Source organism: Pristiophorus japonicus, chromosome 1, assembly GCF_044704955.1.
Source record: "Pristiophorus japonicus isolate sPriJap1 chromosome 1, sPriJap1.hap1, whole genome shotgun sequence".
Lineage (NCBI taxonomy): Eukaryota > Metazoa > Chordata > Chondrichthyes > Pristiophoridae > Pristiophorus > Pristiophorus japonicus.
Window position 1 is genome coordinate 160,164,610 of NC_091977.1, and position 27,347 is coordinate 160,191,956.

Consider the following 27,347-nt stretch of genomic DNA (forward strand, 5'->3'; position numbering starts at 1 on the left):
TATGATGTAGTGCACGTGGAATTTAGCAAAGCTTTTGATAAATTCCCACATGGTAGACTGGTCATGAAAGTAATAGCCCATGGGATTCAGGGCAAAGTGGCAAGTTGGATCCAAAATTGGCTCGGAGGCAGGAAGCAAAGGGCAATGGTTGATGGGTGTTTTTGTGACTAAAAGGTCCACAGGACTCAGTGTTGGGTCCGTGGCTTTTTGTGGTATATAATCAATGACTTGGACTTAAATGTTGGGGGTATGATTAAGAAGTTTGCAGATGACACTAAAATAGGCTGTGTGGTTGAAAATGAAGACGAAAGCTGCAGACTGCAGGAAGATATCAATGAACTGATTAGGTGGGCAGAACAGTGGCAAATAGAATTCAATCTGGATAAGTGTGAAGTAATGCATTTGGGGAGATCAAACAAGGCAAAGGAATACACATTAAATGGTACGACACTGAACGGTGTAGAGAAACAAAGGGAACTTGGAGTGCAAGTCCACAGATCCTTGAGGTAGCAGGCCAGGTAGATAAGGTGGTTGAGAAGGCATATGGAATACATGCCTTTATTAGTCGAGGCATGGATTACAAGAGCAAGGAGGTTATGCTTGAACTGTATAAAACACTGGTTAGGCCGCAGCTGGAGTACTATGTGCAGTTCTGGTCATATTACAGGAAAGATGTGATTGCACTGGAAAGGATGCAGAGGAGACTTACAAGAATGTTGCCTGGACTGGAGGATTTTGGCTCTGAGGAAAGATTGGAGATGCTGGGTCTGTTTACTTTGGAACAGAGGAGGCTAAGAGAAGACCTGATTGAGGTGTATAAAATTATGAGGGGCCTGGATAGAGTGGATAGGAAGGACCCGTTTCCCTTAGCAGAGGGGTCAACAACCAGGGGGCATAAGAACATAAGAAATAGGATCAGGAGTAGGCCATTTGGCCCCTCGAGCCTGCTCCACCATTCAATAAGATCATGACTGATCTGATTATGGACTCAGTTCTACTTTCCTGCCCGTTCGCTATAACCCTTTACTTCCTTATCGCTGAAAAATCTGTCTATCTTTGCCTTAAATATATTCAACGACCCAGCCACCACAGCTCTCTGCGGCAGAGAATTCCATAGATTTACAATCCTCAGAGAAGAAATTTCTCCTCATCTCAGTTTTAACTGGACGGCCCCTTATTCTAAGGCTATGTCCCCTAGTTTTAGTTTCCCCTATGAGTGGAAATATCTTCTCTGCAACCACCTGTCGAGCCCCCTCATTATCTTATAAGTTTCTATAAGATCCCTCTCATTCTTCTGAACTCCAATGTGTATAGGCCCAACCTACTCAACCTATCTTCATAAGTCAACCCCCTCATCTCCGGAATCAACCTAGTGAATCTTCTCTGAACAGCCTCCAATGCAAGTATATCCTTCCTTAAATATGGAGACCAAAACTGTACGTAGTACTCTAGGTGTGTCCTCACCAATACCCTGTACAGTTGTAACAGGATTTCTCTGCTTTTATACTCTATCCCCCTTGCAATAAAGGCCAACATTCCATTTGCCTTCCTGACTACTTGCTGTACCTGCATACTAACTTTTTGTGTTTCATGCACAAGCAGCCCCAGGTCTCACTGTACTGCAGCACTTTTAAATGTCGAAAAATTGCAATTATAATTTGCTTTTCTATTATTTCTGCCAAAGTGAATAATCTCACATTTTCCCACATTATAGTCCATTTGTCAAATTTTTGCCCACTCACTTAGCCTGTCTATATCCCTTTGCAGATTTTTTGTGTCATAGGTACATAAAAACAGCGCAGGGGGAGGCCATTTCGGCCCATTGTGTTCGCGCCGGCCGACAAACAGCCGCACGGCCCTTGGTCAGCAGCCCTAAAGGTTACATCTAAACCTATGAACAATGACGGAAAGGCAAAGAGCATCCAGCCCAACCAGTCTGCCTCAAGACAACTGTGACACCCCTTATACTGAAACATTCTACACTGCACCCCAACCGGAGTCAAGTGATCTCCTCAGAGAGGTATAAACCAGATAAAAACCCAGGCCAATTTAGGGAGAAAAAAATCTGGGAAAATTCCTCTCTGATCCATCCAGGCAATCGAAACAGGCGTCCAGGAGATCACTATGGCTGTATTCTATTCCCTGCAGTACTTACCATTATATCTGCGCCGTCCAACAAAAGGTTATCCAGTCTAATCTCAATTACCAGCTCTAGGTCCGTAACCCTGCAGGTTACTGCACTGTAAGTGCCCATCTAACCATCTCTTAAAAGTGGTGAGGGTGTCTGCTTCCACCACTCTTCCAGGCAACGAGTTCCAGATCTCCACAACTCACTGCGTAAAGAAGCCCTCCCCTCAAATCCCCTCTAAACCTTCCACCAATCACATTAAAACTATGCCCCCTCGTAATAGGCCCATCCACCAATGAAAATAGACCCTTACTATCCACAATGTCCAGGCCCCTCAATATTTTGTACACCTCAATGAGGTCTCCTCTCAACTTCCTCTGTTCCAGTAAGAACAAATCCAGCCTATCCAATCTGTCCCCTTAACTAAGATTCTCCATTCCAGGCAGCATCCTATAAATCACCTCTGCACCCTCTCTAGTGCAATCATGTCCTTCCTATAATATGGCGACCAGGTAACCAAAAGTATTATACAAGTTAAGCATAACCTCCCTGCTCTTATATTCTATGCCTCGACCAATAAAGGCAAGCATTCCGTATGCCTTCTTAACCACCGTATCCACCTGGCCTGCTACTTTCAGGGATCTGTGGACAAGCACTCCAAGGTCCCTTTGTTCATCTACACTATTAAGTTGCCTACCACTTAATGTGTATACCCTTTCCTTATTAGCCCTCCCAAAGTGCATCACTTCACACTTCTCTGAATTAAATTCCATTTGCCACTGCTCTGCCCACCTGACCAGTAGATTGATATCCCCCTGCAGCCCATGACTTTCCTCTTCATTATCAACCACACAGCCAATTTTAGTATTGTCTGCCAAATGTCTTAATTATACTCCCTTTATTCAAATCTAAATCGTTGATATATACCACAAAAAACAAAGGACCCAGTACTGAGCCCTGCGGAACCTCACTGGAAACATCCTTCCAGTCACAAAAACATCCATCAATCATTACCCTTTGCTTCCGACCTCCAAGCCAATCTTGGATCCAACTTGACACTTTGCCCTGCATCCCATGGGCTTTAACCTTCGTGACCAGTCTACTATGTGGAACCTTATCAAAAGCCTTGCTAAAGTCCATATATACTACATCGTACACACTACCCTCATCAACCCTCTTGGTTATCTCCTCAAAAAATTCAATCAGGTTAGTCAAACCCGATCTGCCCTTAACAAATCCTTGCTGACTGCCCCGAATTAATCCTGCCTTTCTAAATGCAGATTTATCCTGCCTTTCAGGGTTTTTTCCAATAATTTTCCCATCACTGAGGTTAGGCTGACAGGCCTGTAATTACTCGGCCTATCCCTTTCTCCCTTCTTAAACAAGGTTACTACATTAGCAGTCCTCCAATCCTCCGGCACCATACCTAGATCCAAAGAGGACTGGAAAATGATGGTCAAGGCCTCTGCTATTTCCTCTTTTACTTCGCTCAACAGCCTGGGATGCATTTCATCCGGGCCTGGGGACATCTACTTTCAAAGCTGTTAAACCTCTTAATACTTCCTCTCTCATTATATTTATTTCATCCAGAATATCACACTGCTCCTCGATAGCAGTATCTGCATTGCCCCTTTCCTTTGTGAAAACAGATGCAAAGTATTTGTTAAGAACCCTACCAACATCTTCCGCCACCACACAAAGGTTACCCTCATGGTCTCTAAAAGGCCCTTACCCTTTCTTTAGTTACCCTCTTACTCTTAATATATTTATAGAACATCTTGGGGTTTTAATTAATTTTACTAGCCAGGAATTTCTTGTGCTCTCTCTTAGCATTCCTAATATCCTTTTTAATTTTGCCTCTTAACTTTCTATATTCCTCTAAAGATTCGATTGTATTTAGGCATTGGTATATGATATAAGCGTCCCTTTTTTTAAAAATCCTCCCCTGTAAATCCCTAGACATCCAGGGGGCTCTAGAATTATTTTTCCCAGCCTTTTTCTTTAAAGGCACATGTTTGGCCTGTGCCTTCCGGATCTCCTCCCTGAATGCCTCCCACTGTTCCGACACTGATTTACCCACGCGTAGCTGTTTCCAGTTCACTATGACCAAATCACTCCTGAACTTAGCAAAATTAGCTTTTCCCCAATTCGGAACTTTTATTCCAGGCCTATTCTTGAACTTATCCATAACCAACTTCAATCTGATTGAATTATGGTCACTGGCACCCAAGTGCTCTCCCACTAATACCCCTTCAACCCGCCCAGTGGATGTGGTGTATTTGGACTTTCAAATTAAGTTAATCTAGGGGTTATGTCATGGCAGGAGAGCTCAGACACATGTTATGCTCCTCCTGAACTATGTGGGAAGTCAGGGACGCTTCCAGTGTCCCCGACGACTACATATGCGGGAAGTGTATTCGGCTGCAGCTCCTGACAGACAGCATTGCGGCACTGGAGCTGCGGGTGGATTCACTCTGGAAAATCCACGATGCTGAGAATGACGTGAATAGCACGTTTAGTGAGTTGGTCTTAACGCAGGTAAAGGTTACGCAACCAGATAGGGGATGGGTGACCAACAGGAAGAGCAATGGAAGGAAGGTAGTGCAGGGATCCCCTGCGGTCATCCCCCTGCAAAACAGATACACCATTTTGGGTACTGTTGAGGGGGATGACTCCATCAGGGGAGAGCAGCAGCAGCCAAGTTCATGGCACCGTGGGTGGCTCTGCTGCACAGGAGGGCAGGAAAAAGAGTGGGAGAACTACAGTGATAGGGGATTCTACTGTAAGGGGAATAGACAGACGTTTCTACGGCCGCAACCGAGACTCCAGGATGGTATGTTGCCTCCCTGGTGCAAGGGTCAAGGCTGTCTCGGAGCAGGTGCAGGACATTTTGAAGGGGGAGGGTAAACAGCCAGTTGTCGTGGTGCATATAGGTACCAACTATATAGGTAAAAAACGGAATGAGGTCCTACAAAACGAATTTAGGGAGCTAGGAGCTAAATTAAAAAGTAGGAGCTCAAAAATAGTAATCTCAGGATTGCTACCAGTGCCACGTGCTAGTCAGAGTAGGAATCGCAGGATAGCTCAGATGAATACGTGGCTTGAGGAGTGGTGCAGAAGGGAGGGATTCAAATTCCTGGGACATTGGAACCAGTTCTGGGGGAGGTGGGACCAGTACAAATCGCACGGTCTGCACCTGGGCAGGACCGAAACCAATGTCCGAGGGGGAGTGTTTGCTAGTGCTGTTGGGGAGAGGTTAAACTAATATGGCAGGGGGATGGGAACCGAGGCAGGGAGACAGAGGAAAGTAGAATGGGGGCAGAAGCAAAAGATAGAAAGAGGAAAAGTAAAAGTGGAGGGCAGAGAAACCCAAGACAAAAAGCAAAAAGGGCCACATTATAGCAAAATTCTAAAGGGGCAAAGGGTGTTAAAAAGACAAGCCTGAAGGCTCTGTGCCTCAATGCGAGGAGTATTCGCAATAAGGTGGATGAATTAATTGCGCAGATAGCAGTTAACGGATATGATGTAATTGGCATCACGGAGACATGGCTCCAGGGTGACCAAGGCTGGGAACTCAACATCCAGGGGTATTCAACATTTAGGAAGGATAGACAGAAAGGAAAAGGAGGTGGGGTGGTGTTGCTGGTTAAAGAGGAAATTAATGCAATAGTAAGGAAGGACATTAGCTTGGATGATGTAGAAACGGTATGGGTGGAGCTACGGAATACCAAAGGGCAGAAAACGCTAGTGGGAGTTGTGTACAGACCACCAAACCGTAGTAGTGAGGTTGGGGATAGCATCAAATAAGAAATTAGGAATGCGTGCAATAAGGGTACAGCAGTTATCATGGGCGACTTTAATCTACATATTGATTGGGCTAACTAAACTGGTAGCAATGCGGTGGAGGAGGATTTCCTGGAGTGTATTAGGGATGGTTTTCTAGATCAATATGTCAAGGAACCAACTAGAGCGCTGGCCATCCTAGACTGGGTGATGTGTAATGAGAAAAGACTAATCAGCAATCTTGTTGTACGAGGCCCCTTGGGGAAGAGTGACCACAATATGGTAGAATTCTTTATTAAGATGGAGAGTGACACAGTTAATTCAGAGACTAGGGACCTGAACTTAAGGAAAGGTAACTTCGATGGTATGAGATGTGAATTGGCTAGAATAGACTGGTGAGTGATACTTAAAGGGTTGACGGTGGATAGGCAATGGCAAACATTTAAAGATCACATGGATGGACTTCAACAATTGTATATCCCTGTCTGGAGTAAAAATAAAACGGGGAAGGTGGCTCAACCGTGGCTAACAAGGGAAATTAAGGATGGTGTTAAATCCAAGGGAGAGGCATATAAATTGGCCAGAAAAAGTAGCAAACCTGAGGACTGGGAGATATTTAGAATTCAGCAGAGGAGGACAAAGGGTTTAATTAGGAGGGGGAAAATAGAGTATGAGAGGAAGCTTGCAGGGAACATAAAAACTGACTGCAAAAGCTTCTGTAGATATGTGAAGAGAAAAAGATTAGTGAAGACAAACGTAGGTCCCTTGCAGTCAGATTCAGGTGAATTTATAATGGGGAACAAAGAAATGGCGGACCAGTTAAACAAATACCTTGGTTCTGTCTTCACGAAGGAAGACACAAATAACCTTCCGGAAATACTAGAGGACAAAGGTTCTAGTGAGGATGAGGAACTGAAGGAAATCCTTATTAGGCAGGAAATGGTGTCCTTATAAAGCGGGAAATTGATGGGATTGAAGGCTGTTAAATCCCCGGGGCCTGATAGTCTGCATCCCAGAGTACTTCAGGCAGTAGCCCTCGAAATAGTGGATGCATTGGTGATCATTTTCCAACAGTCTATCGACTCTGGATCGGTTCGTATGGACTGGAGGGTAGCTAATGTAACACCACTTTTTAAGAAGGGAGAAAGAGAGAAGGCGGGTAATTATAGACCGGTTAGCCTGACATCAGTAGTAGGGAAAATGTTGGAATCAATTATTAAAGATGAAATAGCTGCACATTTGGAAAGCAGTGATGGGATCGGTCCAAGTCAGCATGGATTTATGAAAGGGAAATCCTGCTTGACAAATCTAATAGAATTTTCTGAGGATGTAACTGGTAGAGTAGACAAGGGAGAACCAGTGGATGTGGTGTATTTGGATTTTCAAAAGGCTTTTGACAAGATCCCACACAAGAGATTGGTGTGCAAAATTAAAGCACATGGCATTGGGGGTAATGTACTGATGTGGATAGAGAACTGGTTGGCAGACAGGAAGCAGAGAGTCGGGATAAACGGGTCCTTTGCAGAATGGCACAGAGTGACTAGTGGGGTGCCGCAGGGCTCAGTGCTGGGTCCCCAGCTATTTACAATGTACATTAATGATTTAGATGAAGGAATTGAATGTAATATCTCCAAGTTTGTACATGACACTAAGCTGGGTGGCGGTGTGAGCTGTGAGGAGGACGCTAAGAGGCTGCAGGGTGACTTGGACAGGTTAGGTGAGTGGGCAAATGCATGGCAGATGCAGTATAATGTGGATAAACTTTGGGGGCAAAAACACGAAGGCAGAATATTATCTGAATAGCGGCAGATTAGGAAATGGGGAGGTGCAACGAGACCTGGGTGTCATGGTTCATTAGTCATTGAAAGCTGGCATGCAGGTACAGCAGGCGGTGAAGAAGGCCTTCATAGCTAGGGGATTTGAGTATAGGAGCAGGGAGGTCTTACTGCAGGTGTACAGGGCCTTGATGAAGCCTCACCTGGAATATTGTGTTCAGTTTTGGTCTCCTAATCTGAGGAAGGACGTTCTTGCTAGTGAGGGAGTGCAACGAAGGTTCAATAGACTGATTCCCAGGATGGCAGGACTGACACATGAGGAGAGACTGGATCGACTGGGCCTGTATTCACTGGAGTTTAGAAGGATGAGAGGGGATCTCATGGAATACATACAAAATTCTGACGGGACTGGACAGGTTAGATGCAGGAAGAATGTTCCCGATGTTGGGGAAGTCCAGAACCAGAGGACACAGGCTAAGGATAAGGGGTAAGCCATTTAGGACTGAGATGAGGAGAAACTTCTTCACTCAGAGTTGTTAACCTGTGGAATTCCCTACCGCTGAGAGTTGTTGATGCCCGTTCATTGGATATATTCAAGAGGGAGTTCGATATGGCCCTTACAGCTAAAGGGATCAAGGGATATAGTGAGAAAGCAGAAAGGGGTACTGAGGGTGAATGATCAGCCATGATCTTATTGAATGGTGGTGCAGGCTCGAAGGGCCAAATGGCCTACTCCTGCACCTATTTTCTATGTTTCTATGTCTGTCCTTCCAAATTGTCAAATACCATTGAATATTTAGTTTCCAGTCCTGGTCACCTACCTTGCAACCAAGTTTCTGTAATGGCTATCAGATCATACCCATTTGCATCTATTTGTGCCGTCAACTCATCTATTTTGTTACGAATGCTACGTGCATTTAGACAAAAAGCTTTTAAAATTTGTTTTTTTACCCTTTTTTCCTGCTTGTTTCCTCTCTTCTTCAAACTCACTTTCTACATTTTTGCTTTCTAATTCCAGCTTTATTCCCTCCCTAATGAATCTATTCTCAGGTTCCCATCCCCCTGCCAGTTTAAACCCTGCCCAACTAGAAAGTAATTGGGGGGAGGTTTAGAGGAGATAATGATTGGGGTGCCATAGTTGGTCCTAGTACCTCTGCATTCGGAAGGAGAAAAATAAATCAGCTAACAATCTATGTCTGATTGTTATGTAGTGACTGCTGCTGGAAAAATGCACGTGGGTCTGTCAGATGAAGAAAGAAGGATGGAGTTTGACTGTAATGCTTTCACAGTCTAATAGGTTGCCAATTCTAACCAGCTGGGCTCACCACATGAAGTATAGCTACTTGACCGAGGTACTGGAGGACTGTAAATACCAGCAAGAATCAGCCCCTTCAGGAGAGATGGGGAGAAAATTGGTCTATGGCATGGGAGAAAGAGAATTTTAATAAAACTAACTTCAGGAATTATTCATTATTTAAATAACTTACATAATTTTCACCAGGAGTTTCTTTTTCATAGTTACCTTTTTACAGACCCACAAAATTAAAATACCACAAAAATAGCTTCAGCAGAATTGTGCTTCTTTTTAAAAATTAGCACTTCAAAGTTAACATTTGTTTAAGAAATTAGTGAATTCAAATTAGTTTATCTTAAAAAGTTTCTAATGACAGTATTTTTTAGAATGAGCAATTGAGGCTTGTAGGCTCTGTGCAGAGCTCAAATAGGGCGATAATGGATGAGGAAATTCTACAATTGGCTTCAGTGCCTTCGGGTTAGGCAGGAAAATGTTGGCCAATGTTCCTGGTCATTACTCAATTACACCTGTTGCAATGCCCGTGTGGGGATCTTGGGTTTCCCTCCAAGATTGAACAACCTGCCATCACTCATTGTCACGGTCCATACAGGAATAATAGGCGAGCTACTGGCAATACTGTATCCTAGTAAGGAACCACCTTACACCTTAAGGAGAGAAAAGGGCAGAGACTTAAGCATGGCTCAATTATGCATGCTTAAAAATACTGTTATTAGGGTAACCTTTTGAATGTGATAAACTAATTCGAGAAAGTGGAACAAAACAATTAACAAGATGAATCCTCGAAGGTCTATAATTTTCCTCTAAAGCTGCAATTAATTTAAAAAATCCAACTTTATAATATTCAAGCATTCAAAAGGTATCAAAAATCTTATAGAAGGTACACATTGGCTCAGATTTTGCGGTCAGTGGCGAACGAACGGCGCAGGCCGTTCATTACACATACCCACAGACTTTCTATGGGCTTTTGCACTGCAACTTGCTGTGATTAGAAATCCATTTCAGTGCATCGCCCTCGACAGGGGATCTGAGACTGACCGGTGTGACGAGGGCAAGAAACTTCTTACCCAATCCGAGTCTGAACCAGGAAGTGCAAGTTAGAATATTGAATTCAATGCCAAATCATGTGCAGAAAGTGAAATAAAGAGAGGGAAAGAAAGATGGGATTGAAAGAGATAAAAGACAGAAAGAAAAAGTTAATATATTTTTAAACTCTCCAACAATAATTAAAAATTGAAGGAATAAGACTCTACACTTGTAAAAGTTAATTTTCAGTGCAAGAAATGTTGTTTGGCAGCAATTAAGACTTCTCACGCCACAAAAAATGTACTTACACTGGAATGGGCAAGCCCTAACTTTTTCTGCCATGTTTAGTGGGTATCTATCACACAAGTACCACAATTTCATGCCGTTCCATGTATTTGAATGCCAAGTCTCTCAATGAGACACCTGTACAGCGCAGCTTCTAGAGGAGTAGGGCAATTCGGACAGCAACTGCCCGATTTCTGCATTTACCTGTGCATGTGCGGTCACCAGATGTTGCTGTCCGATTTACTCTTTAATAATGATGAGTGCCGATAGCTTCACTATTACTTTTACTGCAAAATCTGGGCCAATAACCCTAAATTGTGCAGAGAAAAGGCATTGAATATAGCTAATGGATCTCAGCACTCAAAGTATGATCAAATATCACACGCATATCAAAATTGCTACCTTTTGAATGGAAAGAAATGAGGCAATCACAATGTGGCCACTGCTCCACTGGCTCATTTAGTATAGTGTCTTCTTCAAATATCACAGTCGTGATGTACTTGAACCTGCAAAGTCGTCCCAGAATCTCACTCATTGGCTTGGACTTAGATTTCTTGGCCATGGAACAAATTCCAACCATAATCTGCCTTTCTGGTGGCTATAGGACAAAGCAAGGTCATAGTACACATAATTAATCAAAATATCTCTCCATATAACATCCCTTGTAACAACTGAGCATTTTTTTCAACAAAAGGGAAACTACCTAAAGGTAATGAATAGCAACATGCCCGAGAACTGTAAATATAAAACTTTACTAAGTGCTGAAATTAACAATTTATGTCTTCATTTAAATCTAAATTTAAACTTAAATTATCAGATACAATATGACAGTACATTTTGGCTTCAAATACATTGCATAACATCCATTTCTCACATACTAAGAAATTAATCAGTACTCAACACTCACAGAATCATATTCGTCATCCTGATCAAAATCTTCAAACCCTTCATGTTTCATTTGATGCAGCAGTTCCCCATCTTCAGACCCAAGAAAGAAGCTAGGAGGCTCAGTTTCCAGGCCATGAGCAGACATGACTGCTCAGGCCTGTCCTTTCTATCACTAGCTAGCAGCCAAACTGCTAGCTAAGAAACACCACCTTCTGTGCACAGCTATGCAACCAAACAAGGTTACTCAAGCCTGACTGCTCGACATGTGGTTAGCTGCCAAATGCACTTAAATTCATTACTGGAAATTCTACAAGTCTTAATCCATGCACATTTTTAAAGCTTGTAGTACGTTCCAGACCATGGACTATTCTTGGAGATGCTCGACAAGGTTACATTCTTCCTTCTAAAAATGGAGGGAGCAAAATTTCATATTAGTATTAGATAAACAAATTTGTAGTTAGTCAACAAGAGCATAAATATGCCATTGGCCATGCCAGCCATTTAAATTGTATGACTTAAACCAAGAAATTGAACATAAAGGTTTGAAATGAAAAACAGCTAAAGTAACATTTGACTTTAACAAGCAATGCAGAAAAAAATGTAAAGGTTATCTAAAGAAGAGTTATACTCAGTCAGAATTATTTACACACTACACACACTATTGGGAAATTCCACCCAAAATGCACTGGTTAGGTTACTGTTCAAGTTTCCGCTAAAATGAATTTGCATAATCACAAATGTAAAATCTTCCATGAACCAGTGTAATAGAACATAGTTGTTTCTTTTTTTGCCTTTACCCTCGATTCAGCAAAAAAAAAGTATTTTTAAAAAGGTGTTCAGTCCTCCATCTGTGAGTAACTTCACTGAAAATGACTTAAAAAAAACCTCTACTGAATCATTGAGTAAATTTCTTTTTTTCTTCGTAAATTAAACTTTTGATATGAAAAAAACCTTTAAAACTTGCCTGCGCACCTAAGAAAATAACCGCAATTTGAAGTGTATTCCTGAACCAATGCAATCAGTGGAATCTTGCAATTGTGACCTTTGGGCGCGCCAGTTTTGGAACCAGCGTAAAGATCGCAGAAAACACAAACGCAAATGTTTTTCGGCATAACTCATTTGTGTTTACAATTCCCAATCTTTTACGCCGGTTCGGCTGACTGAAATTATACAGAACCCTGGTGAGACCACACCTGGAGTATTGTGTACAGTTTTGATCTCCTTACCCAAGAAGGATATACTTAACCATAGAGGAAGTGCAACGAAGGTTCACCAGACTGATTCCTGGGATGGGGGGGGGGGGGGGAAATTGTTCTATGAGGAGAGAATGAATAGACTAGGCCTATATTCTCCAGAGTTTAGAAGAATGAGAGGTGATTTCATTGAAACATACAACATTTTTTACAGGACTTGACAGGGTAGATGCAGGGAGGATGTTTCCCCTGGCTTGGGCATCTAGAATCAGGGCCTAGTCTCAGAATAAGGAGTCGGCCATTTAGGACTGAGACAAGGAAAAATGTCTTCACTCAGAAGGTGGTGAATCTTTGGAATTCTCTATCCGAGCAGGCTGTGGCGGCTCAATCGTTGAGTATATTCAAGACAGAGATCAATAGATTTTTGGATATGAAAGTAATCAAGGGATATGTGGATAGTGCAGGAAAGTGGACTTGTGGTAGAAGATCAGCCATTATCTTACTGAATGGTGGAGCAGGCTCAAGGGGCCGAACGGCCTACTCCTGCTCCTATTTCTTATGTTCTTTTCTGTCATTCCCTTGTCCTCTTTCGGTGTGCATTTTTGTATCCCATCTTTATCATCCAATGTTCCCAAATATCCTCCCCTACCAACTTCACAAATAAAGACAATGGCACAGCTCTAAGTAAGCATCGTAATTTTTTTTTAAACAGAAGCATCCATCTGTCTTTACTCTTCGACTCAAATCCTCTTGTAATAAAGGCTCTTGTAATAAAAAGTGATGAATGAGAGTTAAAGATATATAAATAAAAGAAACAAGACATAAATGAACAATTTATGAGAAAGTTGAAAGGTACAAAGAACGGGACAAGGAAAATGGAGATGCAAAAGAAAGGTAAATGAGAAATACTTGAAGGGAATCATTGTGAGAGCAAGGAAATCCACACCATTCTGATTGCAAGTGACTCCTGAATCGGTGACTGTTATGTTAAAGATGCAGCCCTATCCACATAATGGGCCCAAGTTTCGGGTGGAGTTGCTCCTATTTTTTTGGAGCATCTAGTTTAGTTTGGAGTATCTTAGAAATCGCAATTCTCGGCATTTAGTTTGCTCCAGTTCTAGTGAGTTAGTTTCGTTTTGTTTTAGTTCAGTTTTTTTTCCCCAAAAGGGGGCATTACCAGCCACTTACGCCTGTTTTGCAAGTTGAGTCACCAAAAAGTTATTCCAAACTAACTTAGAATGGAGTAAGTGTTGACTTTTGTACGCTCAGAAAAACCTTCGTATACTTTAGAATTAGGCGCAGGTAAGCCAGAGATTGGTGCGGGGGGGGGGGGGGGGGGGGGGAAGTTAGAGGGAAGTTAGGGGATTTTCCAAAGCATTAAACACTTCACTTTTAAAAATAAAGAACCATCATCAATAATAAATGATAACTAAATCAATAAATAAAATATTAAAACTCAATAAATCAATAAATAAAAAATTAAAAGTTCCTACCCGTTCGGGAGCACCGGGAGCCTGGCCAGGGCTAGGGGCTGCGTGCTGCAGGCTGGAAATCGGCACTCTGCCCACTCCAGAAGCTCATTCGGCCAGGGCTAGGGGCTGCATGCTTCGGGCCCCTTCCACACATCCAGCAGCACACGCACACAGAATCTGGGGGCCAGGAGCTACTGCGCATGTGCGCAGCTGCCGGCACTCTTTTTGGCTCAGGGCTGTAGCTCAGCCCCCCCCCCGCTGTTGTGCTGTGTCGCGCTGACTACTGAACAGGCCTGCTGCACTCGGAGAACCGCGAGGTAAGTTTTTGGCACGCTTTTCATTCCACAAAATATGCGGGCCTCTCAGAGATGCTCAGTTCTAGCGGATATCGAAAACTTGGGCCCTATGAGTTCAATACCTTGGCTGTCCATTCTGTCCAAGCCACTGATTGAACACCCCCACTCCTGACTATCACTATTAAGAAAAGTTGAGCTTTGCTGAGAAAAGCGTGATCAGTAGCTGCCATATGTTGTTGTACTTAGTGGCTAAAGCTATTGCAATTTAATTCTAGGGATGGTAGACCCGCTCCCCCTTCCTCACGACTCTCAAATACAAATATCCTCTAATTGCGCTTATTTGGGAGTCTCTCAATATTGCGACCAGATTTTCAGGTGCAGCAAGAAAGTCATTTTTCTGCGATTTTTAAAAACTTATCCTCACTGAGACCTGCTCTGCATTTTCCGTTTCTTTGAATGCAATTTTATGGAATAAGTATAAGTCACATTGAAAATTGAAAAGCTTCCCCGAATGCTGTGCCTGATATGCACGAAGGATGGGTAAATGAGTTGAAACTTAAATTTTAAGGGCTGGAATTTGATCAGCATTTCCGCCTGGTTTCTCGGCGGTATTCCTATTTTTTGGTTGTAAACCACCCGGTGCAAGTTTCGTCAGTGTTCCGCCGGCGGTTTCGAAATACCGCTGGGGAGTGGACCGCCAGCAAGCAACACAGAAAAAGTTTGGTGGCAGCAGTGTTCCGTAGTTGCTGGAAAAAACACCGCCCAAGAGAAATCAGCCGGAGTAGCAACGGTAGCTATGAAACCATGCAAAAAAAGGTAAGTGAAAGGTTTTTTCACATTCTTTTGCAGTGATTCATTGGAAATGGGTCATGTGAATGTTTTCTGATTTTTATTTTTTTTTATTTTTTGGAAAAATATTTCTTGTGTTTTCTCCCCTCCCTAGGCCCAACTCGCAGCCTCGGACTAAATTTTGACTAAGTACGCTTAATTTGACCAAGATCGCATTTTCCGCCGAGAATCCACGTGGAAGACCGATTTTTCCTGCTGAGCAAAATTTTTCCCATTTTTTTTGATCAATTTTCCATCAGCCTTAATTGAATAACCTTAGCGTTTTTTGGGGCGGCAATCCAGTGGTGGCTTTTTTTGATCAAATTCAAGCCCATAGACTCAAAGAAGAAATATACTGGTTTGGATTTGACATTTCCTTGGGTCCCAGTTGGTTCCACTGATTTTTAAGTTCAGGCATATTCTAATACGATTGTGCAGATACTTGGGTGTAACTTGACATTGGCAAAATGAGGGCAACATTGAGCATATTTTCAGCTCTAACTTCTGGGTTACGCCCAAGAAGGAAACTCCAGGCATATAAAAAAAGATAATGAGAGGGCACAGATTTAACGTGATTGGCAAAAGAACCCGAGGCAGCATGAGGAAAGACTTTTTATTACACAACGAGCGGTTAGGATTTGGAATCCACTGCCTAAGGGTGGCGAATACAGATTCAATAGTAGCCTTGAAAAGGGAATTGGATAAAAACTTGAAGAAAGTGCGAGGAAGTGGGACTAACTGGATTGCTCTTCGAAAGAGCCGGCGCAGACTCGATTAGCCGAATGGCCTCCTTCTGTGCAGCATTATTCTATGATTCTGCCCAGATTGTGCCAGTATTACTACCGTTAGTGTAATTAAGCTTAAGCTCGACCCCAATGTATGCAACAGAACTCCTCGGACTTGGAAACCTAGACAAGCTGCACTTTACTGCACCAAACCTATTCTCTGGGGGTGGGGTAGGTGGTGGGGGGGATGGAGTACAAAGAATGAAACCATATCAAGTAATAGTATGAGTTCAATGATATTCAGTCCATTTTGAATATGTAATAACCAATCTAGTGAGATCCAGTTCATGATGCTCTTTAAAAAAAAGTATGTGGAATATACATAGAAAAAATCCTAGAAATTTACAGCATGGAAGGAGGCTCCTATTTAAAAAAGGAGGCAGACAAAAAGCAGGAAGCTATAGATCAGTTAGCCTAACATCTGTTGTTGGGAAAATGCTGGAATCCATTATTAAGGAAGCAGTAGCAGGACATTTGAAAATGCATGATTCAATCAAGCAGAGTCAGCATGGTTTTATGAAAGACAAATTTGCTGGAGTTCTTTGAGGATGCAATGAGCAGGGTGGATAACGGGGAACCAGTGGATGTGGTGTATTTGGATTTCCAGAAGGTATTCGATTAAGGTGCCACATAAGAGGTTACTGCGCAAGATAATAGCTCACAGGGTTGGGAGTAATTTAATAGCATGGATCGAGGATTGGCTAACTGACAGAAAACAGAGAGTCGGGATAAATGGGTCATTTTCCGGTTGGCAAACAGTGACTAGTGGGGTGCCGCAGGGATCGGTGCTGGGTCCTCAACTATTTACAATCTATATTAATGACTTGGATGAAGGGACCGAGTTTGCTGAAGATACAAAAATGGGTGAGAAAGCAAATTGTGAGGAGGACACAAAAAATCTGCAAAGAGATATAGACAGGCTAAGTGAGTGGGCAAAAATTTGAGAATAATGTGGGAAAATGTGAGGTTATCCACTTTAGCAGAAATAATAGAAAAGCAAATGATAATTTAAATGGAGAAAAGTTGCAAAGTGCTGCAGTACAGAGGGTCCCTCTGTACTGCATCAACTCCTAATTAAGGTACAGTTCCATGAAACACAGTTTTGGTCTCCGTATTTAAGGAAGGATATACTTGCACTGGAGGCTGTACTCCAAGGTTCATGAGGTTGATTCTGGAGATGAGGGGGTTGACTTATGAGGATAGGTTGAGTCGGTAGGACCTATGCACATTGAAGTTCAGAAGAATGAGAGGTGATCTTATTGAAATGTATAAGATAATGAGGGGGTTGGACAAGATGGATGCAGAGGATATTTCCACTCATAGGGGAAACTAAAACTAGGGGACACAGTCTTACAATAAGGGGCCGTCCATTAAAAATGGAGATGAAGAGAAATGTCTTCTCTCAGAGGGTTGTAAATCTATGGAATTCTCTGCTCAGAGAGCTGTGGAGACTGGGTCATTGAATATATTTAATGCGGAGACAGACAGATTTTTGAGCGACAAGGAAGTAAAGGGTTATGGGGAGTGGGCGGGGAAGTGGAGCTGAGTCCATGATCAGATCAGTCATGATCTTATTGAAAGGCGGAGCAGGCTCAAGGGGCCAAATGGCCTACTCCTGCTCTTATTTCCTATGTTCTTATTTCGGCCCATCGTGTCCATGCCGGCCGACAAAGCTATCCACTCTAATCCCACTTTCCAGCTCTTGGTCTGTAGCCCTGTAGGTTATGGCAATTCAAGTGCACGTCCAAGTACTTTTTAAGTGCGGTGAGGGCTTTTTGTTGTTAGAATCATAGAAATGTACAGCACAGAAGGAGGCCATTTGACCCATCGTGTCTGTGCCGGCCAACAAAGAGCTATCCAGCCTAATCCCACTTTCCAGCTCTTGGTCCGTAGGACTGCATACAAAAACAAGTAAGTCATGCTAAACCTTTAGAAATCTCTGGTTAGTCCTCAGCTGTGTATAATTCTGGACACCACACTTTAGGAAGGATGTCAAAGTGCTGGAGAGGGTACAGAGGAGGGTTAGCAGGATGTTACCACGGATGAGAGAGTTTAGTTACGTGGAGAGATTGGAGAAGCTGGGATTGATCTCCAACGAGCAGAGAAGGTTAAAGGGAGACCTTATAGTGTGTTAGACACTCAAGCGCAGGCACATTCAGATTTACGGAGGAAATCAAAGCATCCTGTGGATATATAGCACGTTCCCAATATAAATCAAGACATGCTCTTGGTTCTGAAAAATTGCATCATCTCCCATTCTTCGACTGGAGCCAACTTGGACCTGTCAATGGACCACAACTTTGGGTGGTTCTAGGAGGGACACATCCAAATCACAGCAACAGTTGGCTGCCCAATACTACAATTTTTCATGCTGAATTAATGCATTTTATGGGAATTATTAACTGGAATAAGGAAATTTTCCTCTTTTCTATCTTAACCATTCAAAAAAAGCATTCCTGACTATACCATATCAGTTTTTCCAATTCACACACCAGCTTACTTATGTGGTCTTTCAGATAGTATGCACCAATAAGTGTAATTAGTTACATGCTGTGGACCTATGGCCACTGTATACTGCCCAAATTATTTTTCCTCCCATCGCCACTGAAAGCATCAACTCCTAATTAAGGTACAGTTCCATGTTGTCAGGCAACCCCCATTGTTTCCAATCGTGCCTTTTTGGAGTACAGAAACTGAGGATCCAGAGGATTGCTTTAACCCATGACTTGCCATTCAACCCACAAACTTGTTATTATACTAGTCCAGATCAGGAATGAACCCATCATATAGCTCAGGTACTTACTGCCATAAGCAGTTGAACGAGGGGCTGCAGGTACTTTTGCATGGTGTCTTAATTTTCTCTCTTTCTCCTCCTCTCTCCCCAGCGAAGCACAGTGTAATATCCAATTACATTTAAGGTACTATACAAACATAAGCAGATATTAAAGTAAACAGAAAAGGAAATGTTCACAGTAAAAAGAAATGGACTAGATTGGAGCACAGGTCTCAGAATCGTGACAGAATGGCCATAGAGAAGGGAGGCGATATGGGGGAGGGGAGGGAGGGGGGAAAGTGAGGCAGGATGGAGACTTGGAGAGAGGATGGGAGAAGAAGATTTGGCAGATGGGGTAAGGGGGGGAAAAAAAATTGGGTGATAGGAGTGACGTGGGTGTGACAAGGCAATGAGGAGCGAGAGGATATAGAGCGTGAGAGTAATGCAAAGGGAACGATCAGGTGACAGCATGAGCAAATGGGAAAGGTTGCTCGGAGGATGTGATGGGAAGGACAAACAGTGGCAGCAAGGGAATGGAAGCAACAGTAAATCATGAAGTGGTAGGAATGCAAAGATTGCCACAGAAGTCTACAAATGGCATTTTCCCCCAAAACCACTACCCCAAAAAACCTACAGCCCTCAGTAGCTCTGATCCCTCGCACATCAAAAAGAAAGAGAAGGAAAACCAATGAACAAACTTGCATTTATATAGTACCTTTCATGTCCTCAGGACATCCCAAAGTGCTTTACAGCCAATATCCACACAGCAAGCTCGTACAAACAGCAAAAAGATGAATGGCCAGTTAATCTGCTTTTATTTGGTATTGATTGAGGGATAAATGTGGCCAGGACACCAGGAAAACTACCCTGCTCTTCTTTAAATAATGCCATAGGATCTTTATGTCTACCTAAACAGGCAGATTGCACCTCTGACAATACAGCACTTCTTCAGTAAAGTATTGAAGAAAGAAGAGCAGGGAGAGAAAAGAACATAAATGCAAAGAACAAAAAGAGAAAATGTAGACAAGGACAAAACAGGAAGGGCACAATAGAGTCAAGCAAGAGAGACACTATCCTGCAATTTACCATGAGCCATGCCACGAGAGGAAAACTGGTAATATATTAAAAATCTTGCATATCCAACACATTTCCTGTCGACATTAACCTTGCGCCCTTGGGACACAATTTCGAAATCATGCTTCATACATGAACAAATCTAACATTAACAACTTATAATGAGAAAAGCCTACGTCAACATTTGCCAATTGTGTTACAAGTGCAGACCTCACAAGTCAACCACAGGTGATGCTGTTATGCCTCCTTAATTGCACATCCACCTCCTCCACCCCTGCAACATGGACCTCCACACCCTTCCTGTCTCTGGGCTGTTTTAGCCCCTGCTCAGGTTTGTTCTCGTGCTTCTCAGTGATGCAGGCCAGTGGCGTAGCAGGGACAGGGCTACACATGACAGGTGAAAGAGGATAGTGATACTCAGGGAGGGAGGCAACAGACTATAGGATTGAGCAGCATCAGAGTTGATGAGAAAAAGATGCAGGTTAGGCAGAGCAGTTTGGGAGAGAAAAGGAGGAAAGTAGGCCAGTGCATAGGGACTTGATGGAAAGAGTAACAATTAATGGTCCTCCGACCTCTCGTCAACCACTCAAAGCAGCAAGAAATGAACGGAGGATTAAATGGGATGGAAGACAACAGCTGAACGATCGGCGGGGCAGTCCAAAGATATGCATTTATGGCATGCAATGACAGTATGGGTTTGGTAGGAAGAAAGTTGGTAGGAATGAAAATAGGTGCTTAGTGGAATAGGAGTGAAGAAATGCCCCGTTACTGCTTTCCGGAGGCGCAAACCAGCCTAATTTCTCCCCCTTAGTGTCTTCTCTATGTAATGAATACATGGCAAAACATCATGGGGCCAAAATTGCCCTCCTGCCCGAAACGGAGTACACCTACCGATTTCTAAGGGTTCTGTCCGTCCCAATGCTAAGGGGGTGGCTCATGCACGTCGTGGCGGGAAATCAGGCAGGGCAGTCCCATACACCGCTGCAAAAATAAAGGAAGGCAAATTACAAAATGGCGGCCCTTCCGCGCCGACTGAGCGGTGATTCCTTACTGACCCGTAGCTGCCTCTTTGAGGCCATCACGGCTCTTAGAGAAAGGGGCAATTTCAGCCCCCACTTTTAGAAAAAAAATTAAATACCAAATGTGCATCTAACTACCACAAAAGCATAGCTGCCTTCAGAAATATGGAGAAACAGTGACACAACTTTGCAGAAGACCTGTTGTAAAAGAGAAGTCACAAAACTTCTTAGAGTGATTCACATACAATTAATTATTTGACGTGCATCAACTGTTATGTAGGAAAATGTAGCAGCCATTTATGTTATGCACGCATGATTCCAAAAAACATGCAATGAGATAGACATTCAGATAATGTCTGATTTTTCTTACTGATGGAGGAAGAAACGTCAATGAAGACACCAGTAGAATTCCCTGCTTTCTTCAAATAGTGCCATAGGTTTTTTAATTTATATATCCACCTGCACAAGCACAAGCAAGTGGGGTCCAACTTCTCTTTAAAGGATAGCCCTTCTGACAGTGCAGAACTCTTTCAGTATTGCAATGAAGCGTGAGCTCAAATTATTATTTAGGAATACACACACCATTTATAATAGTTTGGGGCAGGGCACTGGAGGTGATACTTCAATTATAACTTGTAGTAGCAAGAAGCGAGGGAAATAAAGCAAACTTCCTGCCAAGAAAGAGTAGTAATGCAATGACCATGTAGAATCTCCCCCATTCATCAAAAGAGCATTCTCCACACAGTGCTGAAGTGAACTAGTACAGAGTCACATTTGCTGAGATAAAAAAAAAGAGATACATAAAGGACTATTCCACTTTAATTTATAACATCACAACTTGGGCAACACATCCCATATGGTCAAGCTAACTTTTGCACGGTATAAGGGGATGCCCTGCCCAGAAGCTTCAATGCCTTTTTGTCCCAAGCTATTTCCTGAAAAATGTATGACTGCATGCCTTGCAAGACCTAAGGGGACATCCAGGTGGCAGCGTAGTATGTGGAGAATTCTCTTAAGAACCCAAAAGTTGATCTTCTCAATTGCATCCTCTACACACCAATGAAGAATGACTAAATAATACGCAGGATGAAGAGGAAGAGGTCAGATGTTTGAAGGATGCCCAAGAAGGAATATGGAACCAGTGAAATGATCTTGCAGTCAACTTTTGATTTTCCTGCCAGCTAGACTGTAGCAATGTAGCACACATTTAACAGGCCATATTTTGGTGACAAACTTACCAAACAACTTAGATCCATACAAATTAAGTGCCAAGATTGGTAAGGGATTTAGTGAATTCCAGGTAAAAGGCTACGGCCTACAACAAGCATCCACAAAATGGAAGCATTTCTAACTGATTTGTGGGGAAGCAGATAAAAATTAGTGATCATGAGTGATACTGGGAGTCTCTTCGACATAAACTGGGGACTGTACTAAGTACTGCAGGATCAGAATGTCCATCAGAAAAAGGCTGATCTAGTACTAGTCGCCAATCTCACTGATTCAGCATACTGAAACCAGAGCCACCAACCTTGCAGTTTGCAACATAGAGATGGCGTATCACGGATTTGAAGGGAAGGTACTTTAATTTATGCAAGTATAGTACAAGAGGTACATTTGATTTAATTTTCCAGATCAATCATGAATTATTTATTTAATGTGCGAGATGAACCTGTGCACTGCCCATTTGCCCTGAACCCTTTTTGTAGGACCAATGACATTGCTAAAAAGCAATGTGAAAATAAGCGCCCTTTAGATTTATTGCAGTTAGCCAGTCTCCTGGATACAGTCTGAATGATCTAAGGGAATGTTATCATCTTGAACCAAACTTTCAAAAGGAACGTGTTCAGTGCAAAAAGATCTTGAGTGTGACTATATCGCCTGACTTTTTGAACACCACAAAATATTTAAGTAAAAAAACATTCCTTTCCTGTTTCTGTTAAATATTCTTGATCGTCAAGGATGGCCAAACTGAATATAGCTTGAAAATCCAGTGATTCAGTTCAAAAATGTATTCCGCCAAGAAGCATGCATAGATGGCATCAGTGTGTACAATACCAGCTCTCAAAAGAATACATATGGCCCTTAAGAGTAGAATTGTAGTGCTGGGCTTTGGAAGAAAATGCTTATAGTGTCTTTTCAAGAAATGCAGACTAACAGCATTGATTGGTGTTTGGGCTGATGCTGGTTAGATACCTCATCAGAGTGGTTACAGAAGGTGCCAGGCATCACCTGGGTTATGCAAGTCAACTCCAGTGAATATGGTGCTAGGAATACTGGTTGCATGTAGTACTGACCTATGCCCAGATGACACCAGGCAGTACACCTAACAGAACGCCCGATCTTTTAATTCAGGATATCTTGCAGTTGTTGGAGCTGGACCCACTTGCTGCAAGCTGAAAAGCCCATACACAAGTGACCATGTAACCAACAGAGTAGTTGTGACTATCAGCTTCAATGAGGACACAAGTGCATTTTACGCAGTGTTTAAAACCTACACATGTAGAACCAATGACATTTTAATGAAGATGAAGAACATTAAAAAAATACTGTTTTAACACAAAACATTTTGCAGGATCTTGAAGAACATTGGCAAATAAAGGCTACTCTCAAGATAATTTTCCACGCCTGGTACTACAAAATAGTTCAGCTATTTAAAAAACAGCTGGATTAATGGCAATAGTGAACGCTGTCAAGTTGAAAAGAACTAAACGGACGGTTCAAGATCGAGCACACCATTATGCTCTATGCAGGAATAGTGTTCAGAGAGGGAGCACTTCGGACATTAGGTGGTCACAAAACACCTTAAAGGCTGTCCCTTCGTTTAACTTTCCCCAAAAAGCATACATGGCTAGAGCAATTCAGCAGTGTGTGGACAATGTGGAAAGCTGTAAAATCTTGTTGGATTCATATACTGGACAATACATCAGACAAATGACAATATATTGTGGAGAATAAATCTGCTAGAAATTTCCAACACCTACCAACTCTGTCTATCAGCAGCAAAACAAGCAGCGGGGTTAGTAATGTTTCTGCTGTATTTGAAAGTATGATTCAGTAAAAGCATTTTTTCTCGCTGCACCCCAACATACTGAGATAAGCAGCCTTTAGTTTTGGACCAAAACTCTTTTAGAGTAAACAAATAAACATGAGGTCAAGTGCCCCCCCCACGATCTGGGGGACAATCCAAATATTTTGCAAGGCCCTTGTTTTTTTTTGTATTTTTGTGGGTTTTTTTGTGGGGTTTTTTGTGGCTCTAAAACCATAATTTACAAGTGCCCCCTATAAAAGGGGAGGGGGGGCACTAAAACCGGCATTTAAAACAAATTAAACTCTAGTTTTGGACCAAAGCTCCTTTTCAGTATCACAGGTGAAAGCCATCCTATGGCTTTAATACAGCTTGACCATAACCAGGTGCATTGATGTGACCCCTGGACTGTCCGGGCGGGTGTGGAACCTTCAATTAGCTCACGGAAAGTGTGTGGAATAACGGACGGTGCTCAGACCGAGCCAGGGACTCGGCCATTGCTGTCAGCGCCCATGTACCGCCGCCGGACCGGCAACAAGTCAATTCCCAGGGAAGAGGGGCATTTAACCCAAAGCCGGCGGGCAGCCTGCCTGCACCCACACAGAGGGGCCGCTGATTCAGGCACGTCCCATCAAACACGCCACAGGGGTGTGTGAGAGGAAGGCGCCGGCTGGCCGGCCGGCCGGCCCGCAGCTCCCCCTGTCCCTGTCCGTTACCGGGCCGCACGGCGGATCCCCCTGTCCCTTACCGGGCCGCACGGCGGGTCCCCCTGTCCCTGTCCGTTAGCGGCCACCTGCTCCTCGCGCTGCCACAGGCCCCGGTTCCCCGCTAGCTTCAACCCGTCCTACAGCAAAAAACATCCGGACAGATCCGCTTCCGTACCCCACCACCTCACTTCAGTTCCGCTTTTACAGTTCAACAAGCAGTTTCTGAGGGTGAGTATCTGGGGTTGTGTTTAAGAAGAAATATATTTAAACCTGTCTACACTTATCTATCAGAAATGACAATTGCTCACGTTGGTTTATAATGTGTCAAACATTTAAAGAAATATTCCAAAAATTCTCAATATACATTCCATTGAGAAATAAAAACTCCAAGGGAAAAGTGATCCATCCATGGCTAACTAAAGAAGTTAAGGATAGTGTGATGTAGTCACAAAACACAGCTCCTAACATGGCAGGCAGCTCTGTCGGAAGCCTCCGGAAATCTACCTCGTTCTGTTTAATGATTAACTCTGCAATTGCAGTACACAATATGTCCACATCCACAGTGTGGAGCTACAAACATTACAAGCTTACAGACATTATACTTCTCTCTCCTTAATGAAGAAGTTATAACAAACATCATACATAACTTTCATGTTTATACATAAAACAGGATATAAGCTTATTTTTTTCCATATTTACAAATTTAATTTTACCACTTATCTTCACCACTCTTCCTGGTAACCACTTTAACCATTTATGGTGATGGTTCTTCACTCTCACCTTCTGGTTTAATTTCACACTTCTCTTTTTTACTCTACCTCTATCATGATTCTCTTTCTGTCTTAATTGTGTCTCTTCTACAGACTGTGCCAAATTTGGTTTTAACAACGAGAATCTGGTTCATGGCTGTCATTTGAGAAACAACTCTGCTGGTGTTCTACCAGTAGTTGTATGAGGAGTATTTCGATATGTAATCAAAAAATTAGCCAATTTGTGATCGAATGACAACTGTCGTTTCCTTGGATTTGGATCTAACATTTGTTTTATGAGGGCACGTTTTACAATTTGTACAGTGCGCTCTGCTGCACCATTCGAAGCAGGGTGGTACGGTGGAACCTTGGTATGTTTCACACCATTTTTACTCGTGAATTGTGCAAATTCTTCTGAACAAAATTGTGGTCCATTATCCGAAACAATTTCTTCAGGGAGGCCAAATGAAGAAAATAATTTTCGTAAAATGTCCAATGTTTTACTTGTTATTTTCCACATTGGAAACACCTCAACCCACTTCGAATGGCCATCAATCACAATGAACAATTATTGTCCTTCTAACTCGGCAAAATCAATATGTAGCCTTTGCCACACCCTGGGAGGCCATTTCCATGGCTGTAATGGTACTGGTGGTGGTTGCTTGCTTACCGATTGACATGTCGTACACTGACTCACGATGCACTCTTATCTCTTTATCAAGACCTGGCCACCATAAATAACTGTGTGCAAAACTCTTGGTCAAGCACATTCCCAGGTGCTGGTCATGGAGGTCTCCTAATAATTCGCACCTGAATTTATTTGGTATAACCACTCTTGCACCCCACATGATACAATCTTTATCGACTGATAATTCATTCCTACGAATGAAGAATGAATGTGTATCTTTGTCTGTTACCTGGTTTGGCCATCCATTTGCAAAATACTCATACACCTTTGACATCATTGGGTCACGTTTGGTTGCTCTACTAATCTCTTCAGCTGTGACTGGCAGTTCATCAATGTATGAAAAATAAAACACTTCTTCCCTATTGGGTGTAACTTGTGATGGGGAAGGCAATCTAGACATTGCATCAGCATTACCGTGATCAACATCTGTATTCAATATCATATGTATATGCTGACAAAATCAAAGCCCATCTCTGCATTCGGGCTGCAGCTAATGTTGGAACTGGGGACTTTGGATGTAGGATTGCTGCTAGGGGCTTATGGTCCATAACGATGGTAAACTTACGACCATACAAGTATTTGTGAAATTTCTTGACCCCAAAAATTAATGCCAAAGCTCCCCTTTCAATTTGCGCATAATTACACTCACTGGCACTTAGAGTGCGTGAAGCAAAAGCAATTGGTCTCTCCTCCCCACTACTTAATACATGAGAGATTACTGCCCCAACTCCATACGGAGAGGCATCACATGCTAGCTTAATCTCCTTAGATATGTCATAGTGAACTAACATGGTGCTCTCTACCAATTTGCTTTTACACTCCTTGAATGCTGTATCGCAATGGACCTGTTTTTTCAAAAGTTCATTCAGTGGATGTAATACTGTAGCCAAATCTGGTAGGAACTTCCTATAATAGTTCAAAAGACCCAAGAATGATCAAAGTTTAGTGACATTCCTGGAAGTGGGTGCGTTTCTAATTGCATCCAATTTTTCCATGGTTGGATGTAAACCATCTTTGTCTACTCTGTACCCTAAGTACTCTACTGAGTTTTTAAATAACTCACACTTACAAGCAGACACTCGTACTCTGTGCTTCTCTAGCCGTTTGAGGACTTCATTCAATATGTTATTATGAATTTGCCTATTTGGTGCTGAAATTAGTATGTCATCCAAATAACATACTACCCCTTCAATACCTTGCAAAATCTGGTTCATCACCCCTTGGAATATGGCAGGGATGGAAGACACTCCAAACGGTAGCCTATTAAATTGATATAGGCCTAGATGAGTATTTATAGTCAAACATGACTTGGACTCCTCAGCTAGTTCAAGCTGTAAGTAGGCATTTGTAAGATCCAGTTTTGAGAAGATCTGACCACCTGCCAGTGTTGTGAACAAATCTTCTATATTTGGCAATGTATTGGGGACATTACCCTCTAGAACCTGGTTTACGGTTACTTTTATAATCACCACACAATCTTACCGTACCATCGGACTTAGGTACAACAACAATGGGTGTAGCCCAATTACATCAATCTATCT

At 42.6% G+C, this 27,347-nt stretch overlaps 1 protein-coding gene across 9 annotated transcripts in view; it reads right to left on the reverse strand.

Moving 5' to 3' along the window:
• The window catches only part of ppip5k2 (diphosphoinositol pentakisphosphate kinase 2), a 247,870-nt gene extending 223,350 nt beyond the window's left edge, over positions 1–24,520 (reverse strand). For 6 of the 9 annotated variants that reach the window (XM_070884183.1, XM_070884175.1, XM_070884197.1 and 3 more), the window contains exons 1-4: positions 24,411–24,520; positions 20,510–20,599; positions 11,217–11,600; positions 10,712–10,907 (exon numbers count right to left, since the gene is read on the reverse strand). In XM_070884183.1, the coding sequence (XP_070740284.1) occupies positions 10,712–10,907; positions 11,217–11,342 (322 nt within the window). In that variant the 5' untranslated portion in view covers positions 11,343–11,600; positions 20,510–20,599; positions 24,411–24,520. Of the gene's footprint in view, positions 1–10,711; positions 10,908–11,216; positions 11,601–18,574; positions 18,693–20,509; positions 20,600–24,410 lie in introns of all 9 variants that reach the window. The other 3 variants (XM_070884207.1, XM_070884203.1, XM_070884168.1) reach the window with 2 other exon arrangements.
• Between the last annotated feature and the right edge of the window lie 2,827 nt (positions 24,521–27,347).